Here is a 20,606-nt window from a genome sequence, read left to right as displayed (position 1 = left end):
CATGTTTCTGCCGTACGGAGCTGTGTATGTCTGACGTGTTCGGCGTATCGTCTGCGTCCTTCAAACGATTTATATCAACCTATTGCCGATATTTCGTATGCGCCGGCATACGTTTCTGTCATACGGATATGTGTGACAGGGCCTTTACACCCCTAAAATATTCTATTGTTCATCTGTGTACATGCTTTGGAGGGATAAAAAAAATAAAAAAAATAAAAAGCAGTCTGGCACAACTTAGACATTCCCAAAGGCTTTGAGAATGCATCCTGCATAATCATGCGAATTCATGAATTCGAAAGATTCACCCCAAGGTCGACCGTAAATTCTGGTGCCAATTGACAGCTTTTTAAGTTCCAATTCTTGCCAGATAGACGGAGGGAGGAATGCCTGGGAATTTGTTTTTTGCGTCAAGGGATTTCAGGGGACAGAATCACCAGGGCTAAATTACATTCCACTGCCTGCTGCCAACTTGGCAAAACCCAAAATGAGCCAGACTTATAACAGACCAGGGGGTGTACATGCTTCATTTCACAAAGAACTAGGACGACCGCGGGGCTGTGTGGTATGTGTCTGTCTGTGCGTATGTCTTTTTGACAACCTGTTAGGGCTTTATGTTTTTGTTATACAGAGAACATTTGTTTAAGTCTTTTTCCCTCCTTTTAGCCCATAATTCTCTTGTGTGCCATCATGATAAATGCAACCAGGCGAGCTCATGAGTGTTTAAGCAATTATCTCAAAACTGTTGTATATAGATGAACAAACAAAAGGGGGTTTGAAAGTAACCACAGCGACTCTCAAAAGACCAAAGCACCGTAGGCCTGCGTGTATTTCCAGTGGCGGCTCATAGCTTGTAGCTCTCTGACTACCAGCACTGCAGACGAGCACCTCATTGTCCACACTTGCGATGAGTGGTCACTGTCAGTCAGTGTCCCTCGTGTCCCCACACCCCTCACATCCCACCTCACTGAGACGTTTGCCCCCCCACCTACTCCCATTCCTCAGTTTCTTTTTTTTAATATGTTGGAAGATCCTGACACATATTAAGGAGCTTTGCCATTAATGAACGTAAAATATGTAACATTACGACAATACAATGTCTAAAAACGACTAGAGTAGACCTATGTTATATATTTTGTTGAGTTCTGTACTTGAATTTTCCCAAATGTTTCAAACAAAACGCCACCACACTCAGTCTTTTGTTATTGATTTGATTAAGAGAAGCTAAGTTAATTACATATTGAATTGTACATATTGAATGTCTGTTTTTGATTCATTTAAAAGTTGTTCGCCGAGGTATAAATAAAGATATTCAGGCTTTATTTGTACTTATGTAAAACTTTACTTTCATGGTACTGTACCGAGATATTCCTCTTACATTCATAGCAGACGACTCACAAAAATAACGCATTAGTTGATCAGATATATTTCAATTACATGTGTATGACTAATGCTAGAAATGACCACTAACACAGTTGAAGACGAACACAAATCTTTTTAAACATTGCCAACTAGACCTGTCTGTTACCACTTAACCTCTTAGCTGCAATAGTTTGGAATCCTTCCTGAATCCTAAGTACTAATAGATTCTGCCTTTCAACTAGGATGACCAAACGATGTCTTTGTGATTTTCAGACTAATTGTTAACCTCTCATCCTCACTGCCTGCTCATTTCTCCTTCAGTCAATGTATTCTTCTCTTCAAAAGTGAGCAGAGACAGAGAGGAAGTGGCCTTTTTCTCTCAACTGCCACCTAACTGCCACCTAACCCTAACCCTAAATGTATGAAGATGTCTAATCTGTATACTGTGCTTTCATATCTTAAATGAGCCCTGTGATGGCGATTTGGAGTTCCTCACATTTTGGGCAGGAGCTGATGATCACCATCACTATATTTTTGCATTCATGGCATCCTAATCTTGCACACTAACACAATCCTGCAGGTATTTTAATATTGTATTGTATAGTGTATTGCAATGTGTTTTGCACATTGGTGGGTATAATCATTTGAAGTCAGTTGGCTTAAACTGATTATAATGCTACATTACCATAAATCTAAAATGTTCAACAGTTGCAGTGTTGCCTTATGCAAGAACACACTTTTGAATACAGTAATCAGGGTTCTCAGAATAATTTGCCTAAAGTTACACTAACATTAAAAAGAAAGTGAAGGAAAAATATAAAAAAACAAAAACGGTTTCTGCATTAATCTAAATTTTTTGTTCATTTAATTTTTTTATATGAAAGTTTCAAACTCTTGATAATGAGCCAACCACTAATCTGTGACTATATTATCCTATATATATATATATATATATATATATATATATATATATATATATATGTCCTACAGCAGTTAGAGGTCAACATATATTAAAACTAGAATAGATGTTTTCTTAACTTAGCTAACGTTAGATAGCTAGTAAGCTAGCTAGTTTGACATCAGCACTCACAATGAGCTAACATTTAAAGACTGTATCGTCATGAAGGCTATATGACGTTATATATAGTTTTGACGGTTACAATGTCAACAATTAATGCTAGGAGAAATGTAGCTAGCGTTACACTAACATTTGCTTCTTAAATTATGGCGGAAACGTTAAATATTAACAACTTACCCGCTATCCTGTCTTTCTGTAAGCTAGTTGTGAAGACATTTGTAGGGTCGAAATGCGCCAACTGACGAGCGCATTTTCAGTTGAAACATTCACTCTACCCATTAAATCCAACTCAGTTGTGTCCTAACTCTAACCAAAATAAAAAAATATGTGTAATAATGGTGTAATCATTTATTTAACCACTAGTTATAGTAAAACATGTCGCTCGTCTAAAACAATAGATTGACAAACAATTCGCCTTTAGCTTTTAGTGTCACTGAAGTAGGTCGACGCCCAGACGCAAAGCGAAACAATCCGCATCATTCCATTGACTTTTAATTCGAACAGCCAATCAGAGCAGCGCATCTCTACCGGCCACCCACGTGCATTTCATTGACAGATAAAGTCATCCAGTAGTACATTTTCAGCAGAGATTCAATGCTAAACATTTGAAATCCAGCGAATTTGGAGCGTAATAAATCAAATCGGTGGTCCATCATCAGAGTAGTTTGGCCCCACCCATTTCGGACTGATTTTTACTGTACAATGTACAGTTTAATGTACACAGGATTTTGACTTGGTGATACGGTGCAATAAAACAAGAAAGTTGTCACAACAATGGGTATACCAATAAGTTAAAATGCACACACTGACTTCTGTCATGCTACAATAAATAACAAAGGAGACACTATGACAGGAGTGCACATAAGTTAAGCTGCTAAATTTGACAACAAATGTGTTTTGTTAGACTATTTTTATACACTTCATTTTTCTTTGCCACCCTGATTTGATTTATGGTTGATATGATTGATTTATATCACTGTAAGTGTTTCTCTAGCTTGATAGAGAGTGAAGGTGATGTCCTCGGTTGGAAGCAGCACTGTGTGTGTGTGTGTGTGTGTGTGTGTGTGTGTGTGTGTGTGTGTGTGTGTGTGTGTGTGTGTTGCACAGGATATTTACCATGGAGTGAGGTTCCTGGGAGGAGGTACGTGACATTGTGGCTGTATCAACGCTGCCTCGCCTGCTGCTCTTGTGCCCTTCAGCCAGCCAGCACCCTGAGGTTCCCAGCAGCGCGGCCATGGCCCAAACACCGAGGCTATCCATGAGTGTCTACCTGAAAAGGAAAGTAAAAGCACAATGTACATGGTCTTCAGGCTCACTTTGTTGTACACACAGCAGCTCACAAAAATAAAGTTACACAGTCCTTTCATATTCATAAGACATAATCGTTTTTATTATGTTCTGCTATCCATCAAATTAAATGAACCACGACACAGTTGTGTTGTTGTTTTAACTGTCAATCCTGACACCCTATTTGCATTTTAATGACCTTTTTTAACTTGCGATTTAAGTGTTCAGTCATTTTCAAACAAGCAAAATGAACATCGTTGTGTTGTGTAGAGCAGTGGTTCTCAACCTTTTCTAGTCGCGACCTCCCAGGTGTTTGCGACCCCCCCCCATGAAAATGTATTGATCGCTCATAAACTGTTTGCATATACAGCAGAATATTCACTGTGTGCTGGCAAATGTTTTAATGCTTCTTGGTGTCTAAACATTGTGACATATGAATATGGTATTTATACGATATGTGTGCTGTGAATGGTGAAATGAGCTTAATTAGGAGCTGTTTGTGATGTATCACAAAAACACTAAATCTATTCTAAGGCAAATTATTTTTAATATGTTGTTTAATATTTTTTCTCCACAACCATCTGGTGACCCCCAGAAATGATCTTGCAACCCCCAGGTTGAGAACCACTGGTCTAGAGAGAAGATAAAGACTCATTATGTGTTTAGGAGTGTGTGTCATTGTATCCATTGTATTGTACAGAATGTGTGCAGGATAAATAAGACAGAGGAGAGCACATTTCTAAGATCAGAGAGCCTTATTTCCTATTTCCAGGCATGACATGACAAGAGAAGATGTCTTGGCCTAAAGAAGGCAACTATTGACAGGTTAAAATATGATATCAATAACTCAATAACTCTGTTAACAGTATCTCCAACTGATTGTGTGTCATTTTACAATCCTTCTGTTGCTGTGAAATCCAGTGTCATTTGCAGGTATATTGTATTTTAAGAGTGCATACAGAACACGTACAACTAATACCTGAAAGGACACACATGCACAATTACATACAGTGGAGCAAATATTGTGCACACACACTAACACACACACACACACACACGCACACTGTAATACGACTATGCGAACATCAAAGCCCACACTGATGGGGATAATTATCTGTATTACAAAGGACACAGAACATCTTTTGATGTCAACAAAGAGACAACCCTCTGAAGTCGCAAATGCTGCAGTGTGTATAAACTCAGAAGATCAATTTCCCTGCTGTGACGCGTAGACCCTGACACACACACAGGCACATACAAACCTTCAGGAATAATATACAAAGAGTGTACGGCTGGAGAGTAAAAAGCACCTGAAGTATAGCTGAACCTAAAAAAAAACAAATCAGATAATGACTAGATCTTTGGTGAATTATATAAAAAATGGCAAACATGCAATTAATGATTAAACATTAAAATGTGTTTTAAATGGGAATGCTTTGGAGGAACTAAGCTCAAGAGTGAATGAACCAGCGAGCTATTCATTTTAACTGGAATAAGATCAGTAAATCATGTTCATAGGGGGGAAATACTGTAATATTAGTACAACCTCATATTAAAATGCAATCAAGAACACAAACTACAGACACATTAAATAGCAAAGTGTTGAATTAGCAGAACGATCTGTCACAGTGGCAACACACAATGAATATGTACCAGCTTTACAAAAATAGTATTTATTGCAGGATTATTCTACTTGGTTTGTATTGTTTCTGATATTTTGTCCACCCTCTGTACTGTCTAACATCCTCCAGAATAACTTTGCACTGATTAGAATTATTTATTGGACTCCTTAAAAGCACAGACTTCTGATGTGGTCTAATCAGCTGATGTGGGTCTTTACGGTTACACTGTGTGACACGGCAGTTTGTTATGTGTGTGTTATTGTACTTGCAAGTTAATGTGTTTATTGTTTTTATCGTGGTCTTATACTTTATTATGTGACTTTATTGTGTGTTTTACTGCAGAACCAGTCTGAAAACAAATTTCCCTTAGGGGGACATAAAGTTTGCAATTGAACTGAAACAAGGGCACAAAAAACATGCGATGCATCTCAAACAGTGCAGGAGTTTATGGTGTTAAATGTCTGCAGCAGCTCTTCACTAGAAGATTTAATATTAAAAGGGTGCCTTGATTCACCTTGACCTGTAGATGCCCTGTCTGGCTAGCTGACAATGTGTTACTCTATTTGCATTAAATAAATAAACACATCTTTTGAAACATTTGATCATATTTATCTTACATTAATGTTCACCGCCTGCCAATGTAATGTAGTAAGAGGCTGTTTTTGATGCTTTTTTCATACCACCAGATGTATTTAGATACTTAAAATCTGTAAAAGTAGCAATACCATAACCATAGAAATAGAATGAGAGTAGAAGAGACATTCGAATCAACACAGCAGGACGGTCAGAGCTGCGGCCATCTTTATGTGACCGTTGTAGCGGTGCTAACTCGTTCTATTTCTACGGTCACTGCCTGGTGCTGAACGCAATTTAGTTTTGAACTAATCAAATGACCATGGCAAACGGCTCAATATCCGCTCTTTCCAATTTGACACACTTTTAATAAAAGCTGCATTAATTGATTTTTTTTGGCCACTTGTGGGCAAAACTGTTGCCTGCATTTGGAAATGAGCTTAATACAAGCATAGATGTAAAGAAGAAAACCAACACAGTGACCCAACATAAGAGCGACCTCCTTCACATTACATGTAGTCATTTGATTGATTTGATTTGATTGATGAAATGACTACATATTATCATCAAAATTGTTATAAAGTATGTAAAGTAGCAGTGCATGCTGGAAGAACTGGCCCGTGAGTGTCAGTGCTAGAAAATCATTCTGTTTTATTTACTGTAAAACAATGCATCATCATTTTTAATGTTAATTATAGTATGTACTACACATCTCGCAGTCCTTTTCAGTAAATTAAGGCGGTGTCTTAATGTGAGATGTGGTTGAAAGCTCAGAAAGAAAGCTAGTAAGTGGACCTTTCAGTAAAAATAATGTAGTCACATTTACCACTTCCAGTTGGTCAAGAAGAACTTCTGTACCTAGAAGCTCATTATAGGTTTTTAAAAACATTATCTGCAACGTTATGATAAGTTTCAATTAAATGTAATGGTGTAAGAAATACAATATTTGCCTTTGACATGTATAATGTAGAAATATACTGAAATACTCCACAAAAATGTACCTAATTAGAGTATTTAAGTAAATGTTCTGCTAAACATACACAATATCAGGTCCTGTCAGTGTAAACATCCCTCGACAAGGACTCACCAACATCATTCAGCTAGCTAGCTTGAGGCTGATAGACCTTCACAGATGAAAGCCCGCTCTTGTTAAATTAAACACCAAATGAGATCCGCCAGTCACTGTCTTAATGTTGCCTGGCCTTCTAGCATTGGCCCACACACAGCTAAACACAATTCATACATGAGGACACACACACACGTACACCAGACACACACTAACACACAAACAGAGCCCTGGGGGTGTGGAATGAATGGTCCATTTTGAAATTCATCAGGAGAGAGAAAGTCTATGAGGGAGCCATTATTTGACCAGCATATTAAAAAGCTTAAAGAGACAGAGTGTCCCCTTTGGCAGCTTTGCTCAGATCAGACTGGTTCAGTGAGGGACTTGCATTATAAACAGACTCAATATGCTGAAAGTTGAATACAATATATTCACCTCCCTGGTACCTTCTAGCCCTATCTCTCCTATTTCATGTTTTTCCTAAGAACTTTACATTTTCGGGACACAAAGTTACTGTTATGGGCACCGAGGAGTCCCGTAGAGCTACCTGCAGCCGGCCTTTTTCCAGCCGCTTACTCACCAGAAGTCAATTTAATTCTCATATTTGTTGCAGAGAAATTGGTTTGAAGGCTTTTTAAATTATTAACCGAACCAGCCAGTTATTCATTTAATCACCAAGTTTGTAATAATCGGTTTAAAAAGTGAAAAAGTGTTGGGAAGAATACAAGGCAGGAGGGAACGAACACGCCATACAGCATTGTAATTTATTTCTGCATGGATTAAGGAATCTGGTTTTGCTGTCTCGCACTGGAGCTGCGTTTGGGAAGGGATCACTTTACAGTCAGTGTGGACTTGAAGAATGAGTACAGCAACCAATAACTGTCTCAATGTACATATGCAGTAGGCTGTGAGTAATGTGTTGAAATGGACCGGCTGTGTTCAATAGGGAAAAGAATAATGAAAAACTTGACTACAGGACAAGATTTTGAGTTCCAGTGGTTGTTTGGGGAGCTCCAGGACAGTCTAAGACCTAAAGCTTTATGTCTTTTTCTACTATGACACTAAAGGAAATAGTCAGCTTAATCCCTAAAATGTGCCGCGCTCAGGTACAGTAAAGCGGCATCTGCTCACCATCACATTTTAAGATGAGGCATTCGGAGCAAGGTGACATTTCACATGCCTTTGAGACGCATCAGCTACATTCAGCCACTCATTCTTTTCTAGGTCGAGGTAAAATATTCATTTTCAGTCACTGTTTAATTTTGAATGGCTGCAAAGATTTTCATAATAAATGCATGGATAGACACATTGAAACACACACACACACACACACACACACACACACACGACAAGATCCTTGCTTACGGCATGAAGCAAAGGCTGGCCTTATGAAGACAATACGAGACTACGGTTGTCAAATGTCTATGAACTGCACAAGAACATTTGAAGAGTTAATGTTTGAAATAAGATTTATCATGATTGAATATCCTTTCAATACATAGTTATGTGTTGGACACTTGTGTAGGTGGCTAATAGCAGCGTTTCACCATCACGACTGACAGTTTGCTTTAGATTAAATCTGGTATCTCAGTTAAAAATAGAGATTCTTTATAGGTAGTTTACAACAATACACACAAAAACTAAATGTTTATCTCAATATTCTTAAAAAATCTATTCATTTGAGTGTCAACACGCGAGTTGGTGAACTTAAATGTGCAGATCTTTTCAAAAGAATATGATTACACGCATTTAAAGCAGACATCAAGAAAGCATTTCGGACAAAATTAGAACTGTCTGTCTTTTGGTAGAAAATGATAATTGTATGATTATGTGACTATTTTTGAGACTTCCAAAATAACAACACAAAAGCCCTTTCTTCCTCAGCATGAACAAATACAAAACATCTGGCTGTGCTCTGAAGAGAACAAACAAACTGTCAGGCGGCGGCTAATGGTGATATGTGTCGGCAATATCATGTATGGATCCTAGTGAACATAATGTTCCCCTGGCAGTGATGTTGACTAATGTTTCTTGTTTCCTTTGTGGCAAGGTTTTTATACAATTTTCAATTTTACTAGGGTGTAGATCAACACGTCTATTGATTAAACTGATCCTAATCTATTGGAAAGATTCCCCTTTGCCAGCCATTACAAGTGCGTAGGTTGGATTTGGCCTTACAATGCAGTTACTAACTTTAGATAGCGTTTGTCGTGTCCTAAATCCTCACCTCTACTATCTAACTAACATGGAAGGAGTGTCCGTCTGTATGCATGTCCTTCATCCGATCAACTTCTTACTTGGCAGGTGTATTGCAGAGGACCCAAGGAAGTGCAGTGTCAAGTTCGAGCTCTTGTTCTCCGTCACTCAGTACAATATTAGCTGTGACACCAGTGAACGGCATGCTGGGTACAGCTCTCTCTCTCTCTCTCTCTCTCTCTCTATCTCTCTCTCTCTCTCTCTCTCTCTCTCTGTCGCTCACTACAGTACATCTAGGGGACATATTTATTAGTAATTGTCTCAACAACTTTTCATACGATTGACTTCACACTTCCGAATCCAAGGGAGCTTTTGAGAAAACTGCAAGCGGCAACACCGGAGGACAATCAATCGGCAGGTTCCCAACGGGCACGTTTTGAACGAGCACCGCACAAGTTACTACTCATCTGAACGCTACCAAAATGTTTGACTCTACCTCCTGTAGTTCCCATGTTCTTGCATTGCTTTGTAGGACATTTGTCCACGTACAAACCTTTTAGAAATCATTCAAATTTAGTACGCATACATTCGTCTTCGAGCACATATATACATTTATACACACACATATATACAGTGATTTGTAACAGCTTTGGAAGGAACTGACAAATGATGTTGTCCTGCAGATAGGGGCGTTGAATGTGGAGGACTTGTTGAGCAAACACCAGCAGTCGTGCTAACCTTTGTTGATTGCGATATTCCAAAATCAGATCAGAATCACGATTTTTGTATATACAGAACAAGTCACAACATTGAATCCATATGACCTGGCTAAAATAGGACTTAATGAGTCTGACTAAAGGGAAGTTTATTTATAGCAAAGAGGCTGAGTTTCCAACTAGAAATGTGCATGTAAATGATCACTGCATACAGCCCATACAGTCCTACAGCTCTCTCTCTGTAATGGCAGCATGGGACAGCCTCTAACTGAGCTCTGAGACAAATTCAAGTGATCAGCCTGAGCTCTCCTTCCTGCTCTCTGTCCCAGCTCTGCGCTCCAGGTTCGTTTGCTGTCACAGTTACAAATGACACATGCAGTTCCAGTACGACAATCAGTCCCCACTCAGCATGCTTCCTCCCTGCAAGTTGCTGAGTATTTAAAAGTATTACAGAGGAGGGCGGGAGGAACAGAAAAAAATAACATCTGTGAACGCTGAACACCACATGCTGAAACTGTAATGTTTGTAGTTCAGCGCTCTAAAGTAAGATATTTAGCATATGAAGCATTCTATTGAGCTAATGACATCTAGGTATTTTTAGAAAACATTCCTCCATTAGTGAGAAGATTGCTCTTTTTAAAAGAGTTACGCAGCTTAGTTAACCTGCTACCGTTTAAAAGTAGAATGTCAATATTTGCTGTCAATCATATTGTAAAAGTCACTTTTTCCCCCCAAATGGTGTTTGCCCCATTTTGGAACAAACCTCTGTAGCTGGTCTCTGAGTGCTGCCTCACACAGTTAAATCTCTGCTATCATCCCGCGGCTGCCGACCTATCTGCCTGCACTCAGGTTTCAAACAGCCCCTTCCTCAGACAGATGTCTATGTAGCATGAAATAGAGCCACAGAGGGCCTCGCCTTTGCCCAAAATGTTTCTGCGACGCTTGCAGTGATTCGTTCGTCTATGTTTCATTTATTCCTGTTCCTGTGTGGTTGGGGAAGATACCGAAGAGACCAGGGGTGTCAATCTGTCTGTCAGCCAGGCATCGGGATCACACGCGTGAACTCTAGTTATCTTCCGGACACTCCAGGTGAACAGGATACGCATCCTTTCAGTTTTTTTCCCCCCCCTTTTATTATTTTTTTTATGACAAGTTATGTGATAAATCTCAGGGCGCTCTGGAGTGGTGTTTCCCAAAAGGAATTTATTCAGCTCAGCCCGGAAAGATAAGGTTATGAACTGCACACTGTAGTGCAAAAGGCTCATAAGCGCTGCCCCTCGGAAAGGAGACGGGGTTGACATCTCACCAGTTCAAAGCTGACAGGCCTTATCAGCCGAGGATCCAGACAGCTCACAATTTACAATTTACTCTGACACTTTATAACTAATACAATAACGTTGTATTAATTATACATTTTAGCGATTGGAACTAATATCCAGACATTTTAGACGTAGCAGGTTCAGCGATCTTTACTTCCTGAAACTGTCCCACAGGTTTATTCAAGGACCTTAGCTCTACATGTTTTATCTCCATCACTAATCAATACATTCATATTAGCAATGGATCAGAGGATTGTGAAACGTGTCCCTTGTAGTTAGGAATCAACAGTACTCCCCTCAGCTCTATAGAGCCCTTTAGAGTCTTTCAGCTCGTTGTTTTTGTTTTACAGCCTACAACTTTGTGTAGCTGTTTTTGACTCTCCTCATCATGTTGCAGCTATTTTCAGCAAAAAGCCTCCGATAGACCTACTTTACACTTCCTGTCCAGCAACAAACCACAGACAGAAAGAGTTAGCTACGAGCTAGTGAACATAGTGGAGCATTTTAGTAGCTCACAAACCAGATTTCTTTTTTTTGGAGACAAAAGCAGCACTAACAGGATAATGAATATTGCATTCATCATCATATGGCAATGTTTGCTAACTGAATACAATGACAATACAAGCTGTTTTCAAAACGTTCTGCTGGCTCAGGTAGCCACAATGATTGCAGCATAATCTATGAATCATGTATATTTTACATTTTCAAGAGCACGCCGTAGAGTTCTAAACTTCCAAAGCCATGGGTTTCCATTCATCACTAATATGAAGAGTTCAAGATCTTGAAATGTGCCCAAGGAGATTGATTACACAAGGTAAAGGAAAAGGATACAGAACATTTGTTATCATCAAATCATTTCATTAAAACACCAAAAACAACAAAGCGGTCATTTACAAAAACATCTAGGCACTGCTTTCAGCAAATGTTCCTTAAACAAGAGTAAATAGTCAATTTATTGGGAGGCCATTTTCAGCCAATAATGTTGTGCTCTAGTGAGTATTTCAGCAGCAGGACGGGGATTGTGGGATTGTCTCCAAATTAAAGAGAGTTAGTATGATCATGAGTGACATTATCCTTCATTACCATGTTCATCCCCATGCTCGTGGTAATGAGGGATCAAGTCACTCACTGTTACTGTGTGGCTCGTTGATGTTTTTAACAGTTTTTAGACAACAATGGGCGTCACAGAGGAATAAGCTATAAAGTATTGGATTCATAAACAATACTTGTTAGTAGATACATTCAGTGTTGGTTTCTATGGGATTTTTTGATGAAAAAAAATAGTTTCAAGTGTTTGCTAATTGCTCATTTTTGTATCATATTGAAATTAATGGGAATTAATGGCTGTGTGGAATGTCAGTAAAATATATGTAAAAAGCGCCGTGGTTTGTTAAATGGTTAGCTGTGAAGTTAAGCATTTTTTATTTGAAGTCATTGGGGTAAAATATGCAAACCATTGGCGTAGTTTTTATTTATTTAAACAGTAAGCAGGGAATTAAAGAAAAGAAAAGAACAAAAAATGAGAAAAAGGGGGGAAAAGTCAATTTATTGGCAATTTGTAGACACAATACAACTCTAACATCAGGCGTAAGACAGACGGACACACACAAAGAAACAACAGAGCAAATAATGTGAGCAACAACAAGGGCGCCATTAAAGCAATTAAAATATGTGACAAAAAACATATGGCAGCAGTGATAGAAAAATTAATGTCTTGGTTTTGCAGAGAAGTAACCGCACGTATGCCTTTTCAAACAGTATGTAGTTTAAATGTACTTTTCAGAGAGAGAAACAATGCGTCAGCCTCCCAGAGAAGCCACAGTGACCTCGGAAAGAACACAATGCAGGTTTTAGAGCTTTAGCACGACCAAATCTCCTTATCAGCTTGGCTTCTTCTGCATTAGCTCAGAATGAATCATTGTCTGACACTCTCTCTTTGCCTTCAGGCTGTGAGGTAGTAATAAGACCCCATCTCGAAACTGGTGAGAGGAAGAACAAGAGGCTCCTCCTTTTTGTATCATACTCTTGTCTCCCTTTTTACCTTCCTTACTAACACTCAAATTGACCAGATAGGCAGCCCTTGGGTGTTAAATCCCCACGTCCTGCTTGTCAGGTGGGGCTGAAAGACACACAAACAGCAAGTGACTTGTTAAATCCAGAAATCCCCTGCAGGCTGTACGGCATGGCTGCAAGAGCAAAGAGGATATGAGGTGCATCAGCAGTGCCAGAACAGGGTGGTATGCCTGGCTAACAGGACTGCTTCTGCTAATTATAGAGCAGTGTTAGCAAACAACATGAAAGAGGTCTGCATTGGTAACGAAGAGAAAAACATCCTCTAAAGCATAAATGGCTCTTCAGAGGCACTTTGTGTAGAAAAATGTGATCTGTATGTATAATCATCACTGACTGAAGAACCACTAGAAGCTATAGTTGTGTGTTCTTTGAAGCCTCATTCATGCAGCAGCCAGAAATCAATGCACGTGAAGAGGCAGAGAATCCCTCTCTAATATCAGGTTCTGAAATATCGATGTAACTCCATCGTCAAATTCATTGTCTCCTTTGTAAACATTTCCCTAAATGCTCATGCTGGCTAAAAGATAGCTCCAACTGTACTCAAGTAAATCAAAATTCCCGGCGCATTATCTCAACAGATTAAAAGTTAATTATTTATTTTTTTAACCTTGTTTTTTTTTGCTTTCTTGACAGGCTGTCTCACTCAGCCCCCGGGGGTTGTCATGTTTGTCCTACTGCAGCTGCACCACACACTTCACATGAACAGCAGAGCTGGTAGCAAGGGGTAAAACCGAATGAATAAATCCAAAGGGAACTTTTAAAGCCTGGTCAGAACTTGTTTGCTGTATATAACAGGGTCTTCTCTCTGTTTTGTGCCATCACAAGTCCAACACTGTGGCACAAAGTGTAACATGTAGTATACAGACAGTGAGGTCTCATTAGTTTAGAGCATACCATACGCATGACTGTGATACTGATTGTTCTGTTTCTTAAGCATCTGGTCATTTTAGCGGAAGTGGAAAATAAAGCCCAACAGTCATATGACTATAATTCGTGTTAACCTTTGATACATATTGCTTTAAATATAAAGTTAAACACTTGACCTTGTGAGCAGTATGTGTGACAAGATAGTCTCAACACTAAAGGTCCACTTAGTACCGAGCGTTTTCAGAGCTTTCCACCACTTTCTACATCAGAGTTGCATCAAATACAAAATGTTAAATATAATATTCCTGTATTCACTGCCTCTTATACAGTAGGTATCTCATCTTTTACATTTGCCTTAACCAGTAAGCTTATCGTTAATGATGAACTTGTTGTTTTCAGTGAAAAGGAGGAATTAGAGGTTTGTATGTTAAAGTGACAGCGAGGTGACGTTTGTCTTCAATCACGCCACCTTTCCAAATGTGATATGACAAAACAACTCAAAGCAACTATAAAGTTTTAAGAAGTGGAGTGAGGGACAGGCAGATGGCTGACTGAATTCAGAAACCAGATATGCCAGGTGACCTTTGCGTAACCTCCGACGCATCTCTCAGTTACTCAGTTTCCTCCATTCAGGCAGAGGAGGCAGCGAGCACTCTTTGCTCAGAGCTGCGTTGCTGATGCTCTGAGCTCAGCTGCTGTGTTCATATGGGATACGGCGGTAAAGGTCATTTCTAGAAGTTCAACATTAGTGATCGGAATTTCAAGTGAACCGTATTGCCCACATTTTGTGGCTCTGCTCTCTGCAGGGAGTACAAAGGACTCCTCAGGTGATCTGACGGGAACGGTAATATGGCTCTGGAACAAAACAAAAAAAGAATACAGAATTTAATGGCGTAAGTTACTGATCCCCCTCCCTTTCAGTGTCATTCATATTAAGTGCTTCTCATTGTCATAAGCCTCATGTTAATCATGTAATATTTCTCTGGGTGTGAGTGTGTGTGAGTGCTAGTGTGGCCCCGCTTAGACCCATGAGAAAGAGTTTCATCAGTTCAATTTAAAACTAATCTTGTCAGCCCCATCAGGAAGGGGGGGAAAGAGCCAGCTCAGAAGAGTGTGACTCACCATCTGTAATGCATTTGTACCTTTGTTTTGAGTACGGCTCATTATAGTTCTTTGGAACATTTGCAAAGCCAAACAAATCAAAGTCACGAGGCGAAAGAAACAAAAAACAAAGGGGAGGAAGAGGGTTTGGTTTACCCGAGGGGATGGCTTTGTTGTGTGGAAATAAATCCTGCTCCTGATTAGACAAGCTCTGCATGGAGTTCAGTGCAGTGTGATGCATTTCAACTGTTCACGAGTGGGGCATTATTCTTCTTAAGTCTTATATGGACTTGTCATTTAGCGATCTTTATATGTGGATTGTTTAAAGCCTGCAAGACTTACCTAAAAAAAAAAGGACTGGTTCATGTCGAGCCTACGCTGTGTATATGAAAACATAATTAAATAAAAAAAGAACCTAGTTGCACACATGTCTGAAACTCCAAATATCTTCCATAGTAATAATTATTAATGTGCTCTGAATGTTTTAAATAAATATTTTGTTAGCCTGACTAAATATTTTAGTAACAAGCATTTTTTGGGTTTGACAGCTGGCCCGTGTGTGCGCACACAAAACATAAATCACATCTCCGGCCACCACTTGCTATGAAACGCAGAAACAGCAGTTAGAGCCATCAACATCCTTCTCTGTCCTGCAGCCTATTTCCTCTTTATTAGACTTTAATCAAACATTTGATCAAATACAACTTTAATGTTGATCTACCTGCTCGAAATGTACAAAATGCTAAAATCTTACAAAACAACTTGAATACAGTGCTTAGTGCTGCAGTAAGGAAGCAGTCGCTTGTGGCAGGTCAAGTGGGCAGAGAGACGGTGCTTGTTTTCAGCCTCTCATGTCAGCAAGCCCTCACTCAGCTGAAATGTCCCGGAGCAAGACACACTGACTCTGACCTCTGACCTTTCACAAGCTGGGATCAATGAATCACACTCATCTCACCATTAAATTGATTTCAAACCCAGCTGGGAGGTAGGGTTACTTTGTAAGTGTATACTTTATGTTCAGACCTTTTTGTTTCGTCCACGATCAAGCGCCGACACTGCGACTCAAAAACCAGTCATCCATTATGAACTTAACAATGACAAAACAAGCATTGGCTCAGTTTACCAGTTTAACTGTCACTCGAAAATAAATGACATGCTCACGTTGATATGTTTAAATCCAGCCTGGAGACAGTGAAATAGACTGCTGCACTAATAATAACCTAACATGCAAGACCTGTGGAAGCGTGTAGAACCTGGATACACAACAGAAGATCAGACATGTATTGCCATCCTTGAAATTGTTTTGCTTTATCCAACTAACTATCTATGACAAACTGCACACATGCATTTATGCACATACGCTGCTTCAAGCTGGTTCTGGCTTGTGCAGGGTTTTAAGTGCTTAGCGATAGAAGGTACAAAATGTTACAGTGAAGCTTTTCTCGTGTGCATATATTTGTGTGCGTGTGACTACACCGATGTGGCTATACGCTAGTGTGTCTTCAGTGTCAATCTGTAAGTGTGTGAGTCATCCCACTATTAGGCTGTCTCTGAAGCACAACACGCAGCCATAATCTGCTGGACACCGCGCAGTAATGGCTCTCTGTGAGACAGCTAATAAGTTACACACCATATTGCAAACTGTAATAAGCTCGACTGAGTCACTATTCTGGGCTACATCATTATTTTATCAACCTGACTGTAACCCCAGGGTGGGCTGCAGAACTGCTGTGACAGGGTTCAGGACATGATGCGAGTAAAAGAAAACCTGCAGGAGTCATTTAGAAAAGCCTGAAAACAGACTTTGTCTGTGATCGTGTTGAAATATGTTTTTGGTAATGTGCTATTGTAATGCTCTTATCCTTTGTTTAATCATCTTTTAATTGTAGTCAAGTAACCTCAGTGGTGATTAGCTGCCCTGTTCTGAGCTTTGATAAAACACAATAAATCAAACTGTTGAATCCAAGGCAAATTACTTTATGAACACAAATTGCCGCTTTTTCATCCGGACATCATAAATCACATTTGGCGTCTACCTGCTTGCTTGTTTATTTCCCCTGCAATTAATAACTAGGCTTAAACATAAAGGTTTTATGTGTCTCTAAACTACCAGTTCAGACCCAGTACAAACTGGTCCAGCTGAGAACAGATGACATTAATATTCTCATTCAGGAACAAGGGCAAGATATTGATCCAGGGCTCTCCATGTGCTTGCATGTGGGTCTGCTGTATGAATGTGCGTGTATGTATGTCTGTGTGTGTGTGTGTGTGTGTGTGTGTGTGTGTGTGTGTGTGTGTGTGTGTGTGTGTGTGTGTGTGTGTGTGTGTGTGTGTGTTTGTGTGAGTGACTACGTGCCTGAGTTGAGAGTTGGAGGGTCTGTTGGCTTGCAAAAAAAGCTGAAGGGCTAGGATTTACAACCAGCTTTTCACAGATAGCACAGTGTTGAATGGCAGTGATTGTGTTGCTGGATGTTAGCCCCATATCTGGTTCCAGGTGGAGAGGGAATCCAACAAACCCAGAACGAGAGGCTGGAGCTCGAGGGGAAGGCAAGGAGTGGAGTAGGGGAACAAGAGGCTGGAGCGTTTTCAGCACCATGGAGAGCTCCGGCGCAATATACGCCATATCACGGCGGTGTGCGCGCCGACCAATCCTCATTTCCTACCCCGCTGGCCGTCACGCAGGCTTTGCTGCCGCTGTGCCAGCTCTCTGGTGACACTGATAGGATTTTCCCATGAGAGAGCGCTGAACCAGCTCATTTAACACAATCAGACAAGAAAATCTCGTCTTGTTTAGGAATTTGTCCCCCCCTCCTCCTTCATTCTTGAGAGTTTATGCATAGTGCTGAGTAGATGAGGGAGTATATGTGCTTTATAAGACACTGATCTTTAAAAGATGAAGTCTTGCCAGCGTCCTGCCAAAGAAATTGGCTGATGTCAGGAGGACCGGGCGAGGAAGGGTTGGAGCTGGGGTTGTTGGGACCGGGAATCCATGCCAGAGAGCCCAACGAGGGATGTGCGTGTCTCACTATGTTATAATTTCAGCCCCTCTACTGCTTGTGCAAACCTGGCGCATCCGGGCAGAGGAGTCCTACAGAAGCCATTTATCAAACACTATCTTGCTGTTTTCGAGCAGGTAGAGCCTCTGCACGGCTATATGAGGTTACCAAAAGCTGGCATCTGGTCATATTGAATGATTAATCACAACCCGTGTTGCGCCACACAATAGGCGACATACCAGGGAGTGTATTTAAACACTGTCACAGATTGTCATTGACATCGCCCTGCGCTATGAGGCTGCACCGCACACATATCTTTCTGCCTTTAAATTCTGGAGCTCTCTCTCTCTCCCTCTATTATTGATGCATTCCTCCTCAGCTACTCACAAAGTAATTCAACATTAAAGCACGCCACTGCCATCCTCTTTACAGTTTGCATTCACTCACACTCCCAATGCAAATAGTCACGGATAACAGACACAAAACCAAACTTGTAAAACATATTAATACGCCTTAAAGCAACCTTGGAGCCCCTATCCTGCATTAGTAAATACAGCGTGCACCTTACCTGTGGTATTCCAAAGCAAGAGGGCAGAAAGGAAGGAAATTCGAGCAAATATGCCACAGATTTCCTCGCAGCGACGAGACCAAACTGCGCTCTTTTAGTTCCACTCCTCTCGTCCCGCTCGGCAGGGTTTAAAGGGTTCAGATTAATTATGGGCTGGTGTATCAGTAGCAGCTGTGTTTGTAGCGACGGGTAGTGCGTCCCAACTCTCAGCAGTGGCTTTCCATCCTTCAGCTCCTCCGGCTGGTTTTCCTCTCAGCGCTCCTCTCCTGCTCTGCCCTATTTCAACTCCCCTCACTCCGCTCTCCTCCTGACGTCAGCCGCTGCACGCCAAATGCGGTGAGGCTGCATCTGCAGATTCATCACACTGGAAAGCGACACCTGTGTGTGGACGCGTGCGCGTGTGTGTGTGTGTGTGTGTGTGTGCGCGCGCGTGTGTGTGTGTGTTTAGTCCATAGACTGTATAGACCTTAGTGTGGACCACAGAATAGCCAAGAATAAACAATCTGAAGATTATTTATTTGTTAATTTGATTGTTGGTTATCTATTTGAATTAAGCATTAGTCTGACATTTGGATTTGGAAATAGATTTAGTTTTGGGTAAAAGTTATGCATGACATTGAGTTGAGATTTTAAGTTAAAGTTTAGGGATTCAATTTAGTCTGTTTCTGCTTTTATAGTGTAATAAGATTAAAAATGAAGCCAAGCAATCTTTATATATTATATGCAAATCAGATTGTTTCAATAATTTAATCAAATCCTTCATAATGCAGTGATCCGCTGAATAACATACTGAGTATTATTTTTAATAAAAAACAATTATTTCTCACGACTAGGCAATTAGACAATGATTTTTAATGACACTTGTTTGAAATAAAAAAACAATTAAACAATTATGTGTCACAACTCAGCAGTGAAATACTGTGTGCCTACTTGTTAATGTTCACATTTATAGCATGTTGTCTTTGAAAAAAAGATCGAAGTAAGAATCAAAGAGATGTTACTGTTTTCTGGGTTCATCCGGTGAGAACGTCAAACAGTCAAATGTTGTCAAAAGTATCATATGCATATTTTATTTTGTTTTTCACGGATTGTTTTCAACTAAGACCCTGCAGAGCTTCAGTATGCAGTGACTGTCGGCTATATGACAAGCACTTGAAAGCATCACTAATCAACAAGGCAGCGATGATGTTCACAGAGGAATTAGACATGCAGGGGACAGGCAGGTATGTCCGAATCACTGTCACAGATGAGAGAGTTTACAGCGGATTACCTGCTTATATTTAGGTTCAAATATTTAAAGACACACGCAGTACAATAGTTCTGTACTTGTGCAGTTATACTGAAACATTCATCTCTATACTTCTCTTCACCTCTTTGTGTTAAAGTGAGAAGAGGGATAAGTGCACATGGCACAATTAGGCCTACATACTGTACCCTAAAAAAATTACTAGAATGGTGGAGACCCCATCAAAATTGCATGTGGCAGTAAAATATTCATGCTTGATGTAACATTTATCAAGAAGGTAATAAAAAAAAGACGGCTGGAAAAATAAGAAGCAAAGAAAAAAAAAGGGAAATGGAGGGGCAATAAAGGGGAGAAGAATAAAGTAAAGACAGGAACTTTAGTCATGGAGTTGCATTACTTGATTCCTTACAATGCTGTCGGCTTCAATAGAAGGAAAGAAAGGACACATAGCAGGACATCTAGCAGATAGCTGATGATGAGTGTATACAGTAAAGTAAAAGCTGCTGTAAGAGGTGATGTCTGATGAGATGGAAGATGGC

The 20,606-nt window shown here is 40.0% G+C and overlaps 1 protein-coding gene across 1 annotated transcript in view; it reads right to left on the bottom strand.

Annotated features, from left to right (window-relative positions):
- fstl4 (follistatin-like 4) overlaps positions 1-19,079 on the bottom strand; it is a 184,693-nt gene extending 165,614 nt beyond the window's left edge. Inside the window, exons 1-2 of the mRNA XM_029449037.1 lie at positions 18,822-19,079; positions 3,554-3,707 (exon numbers count right to left, since the gene is read on the bottom strand). Of these exons, the coding sequence (XP_029304897.1) occupies positions 3,554-3,697 (144 nt within the window). The 5' untranslated portion in view covers positions 3,698-3,707; positions 18,822-19,079. The remainder of the gene's footprint in view (positions 1-3,553; positions 3,708-18,821) is intronic.
- Positions 19,080-20,606: the final 1,527 nt, after the last annotated feature.

This window comes from Cottoperca gobio, chromosome 14 (genome assembly GCF_900634415.1).
Source record: "Cottoperca gobio chromosome 14, fCotGob3.1, whole genome shotgun sequence".
Lineage (NCBI taxonomy): Eukaryota > Metazoa > Chordata > Actinopteri > Perciformes > Bovichtidae > Cottoperca > Cottoperca gobio.
The sequence above is the reverse complement of the archived record's forward strand: the minus strand, read 5'-3'. Positions and strand labels throughout refer to the sequence as shown.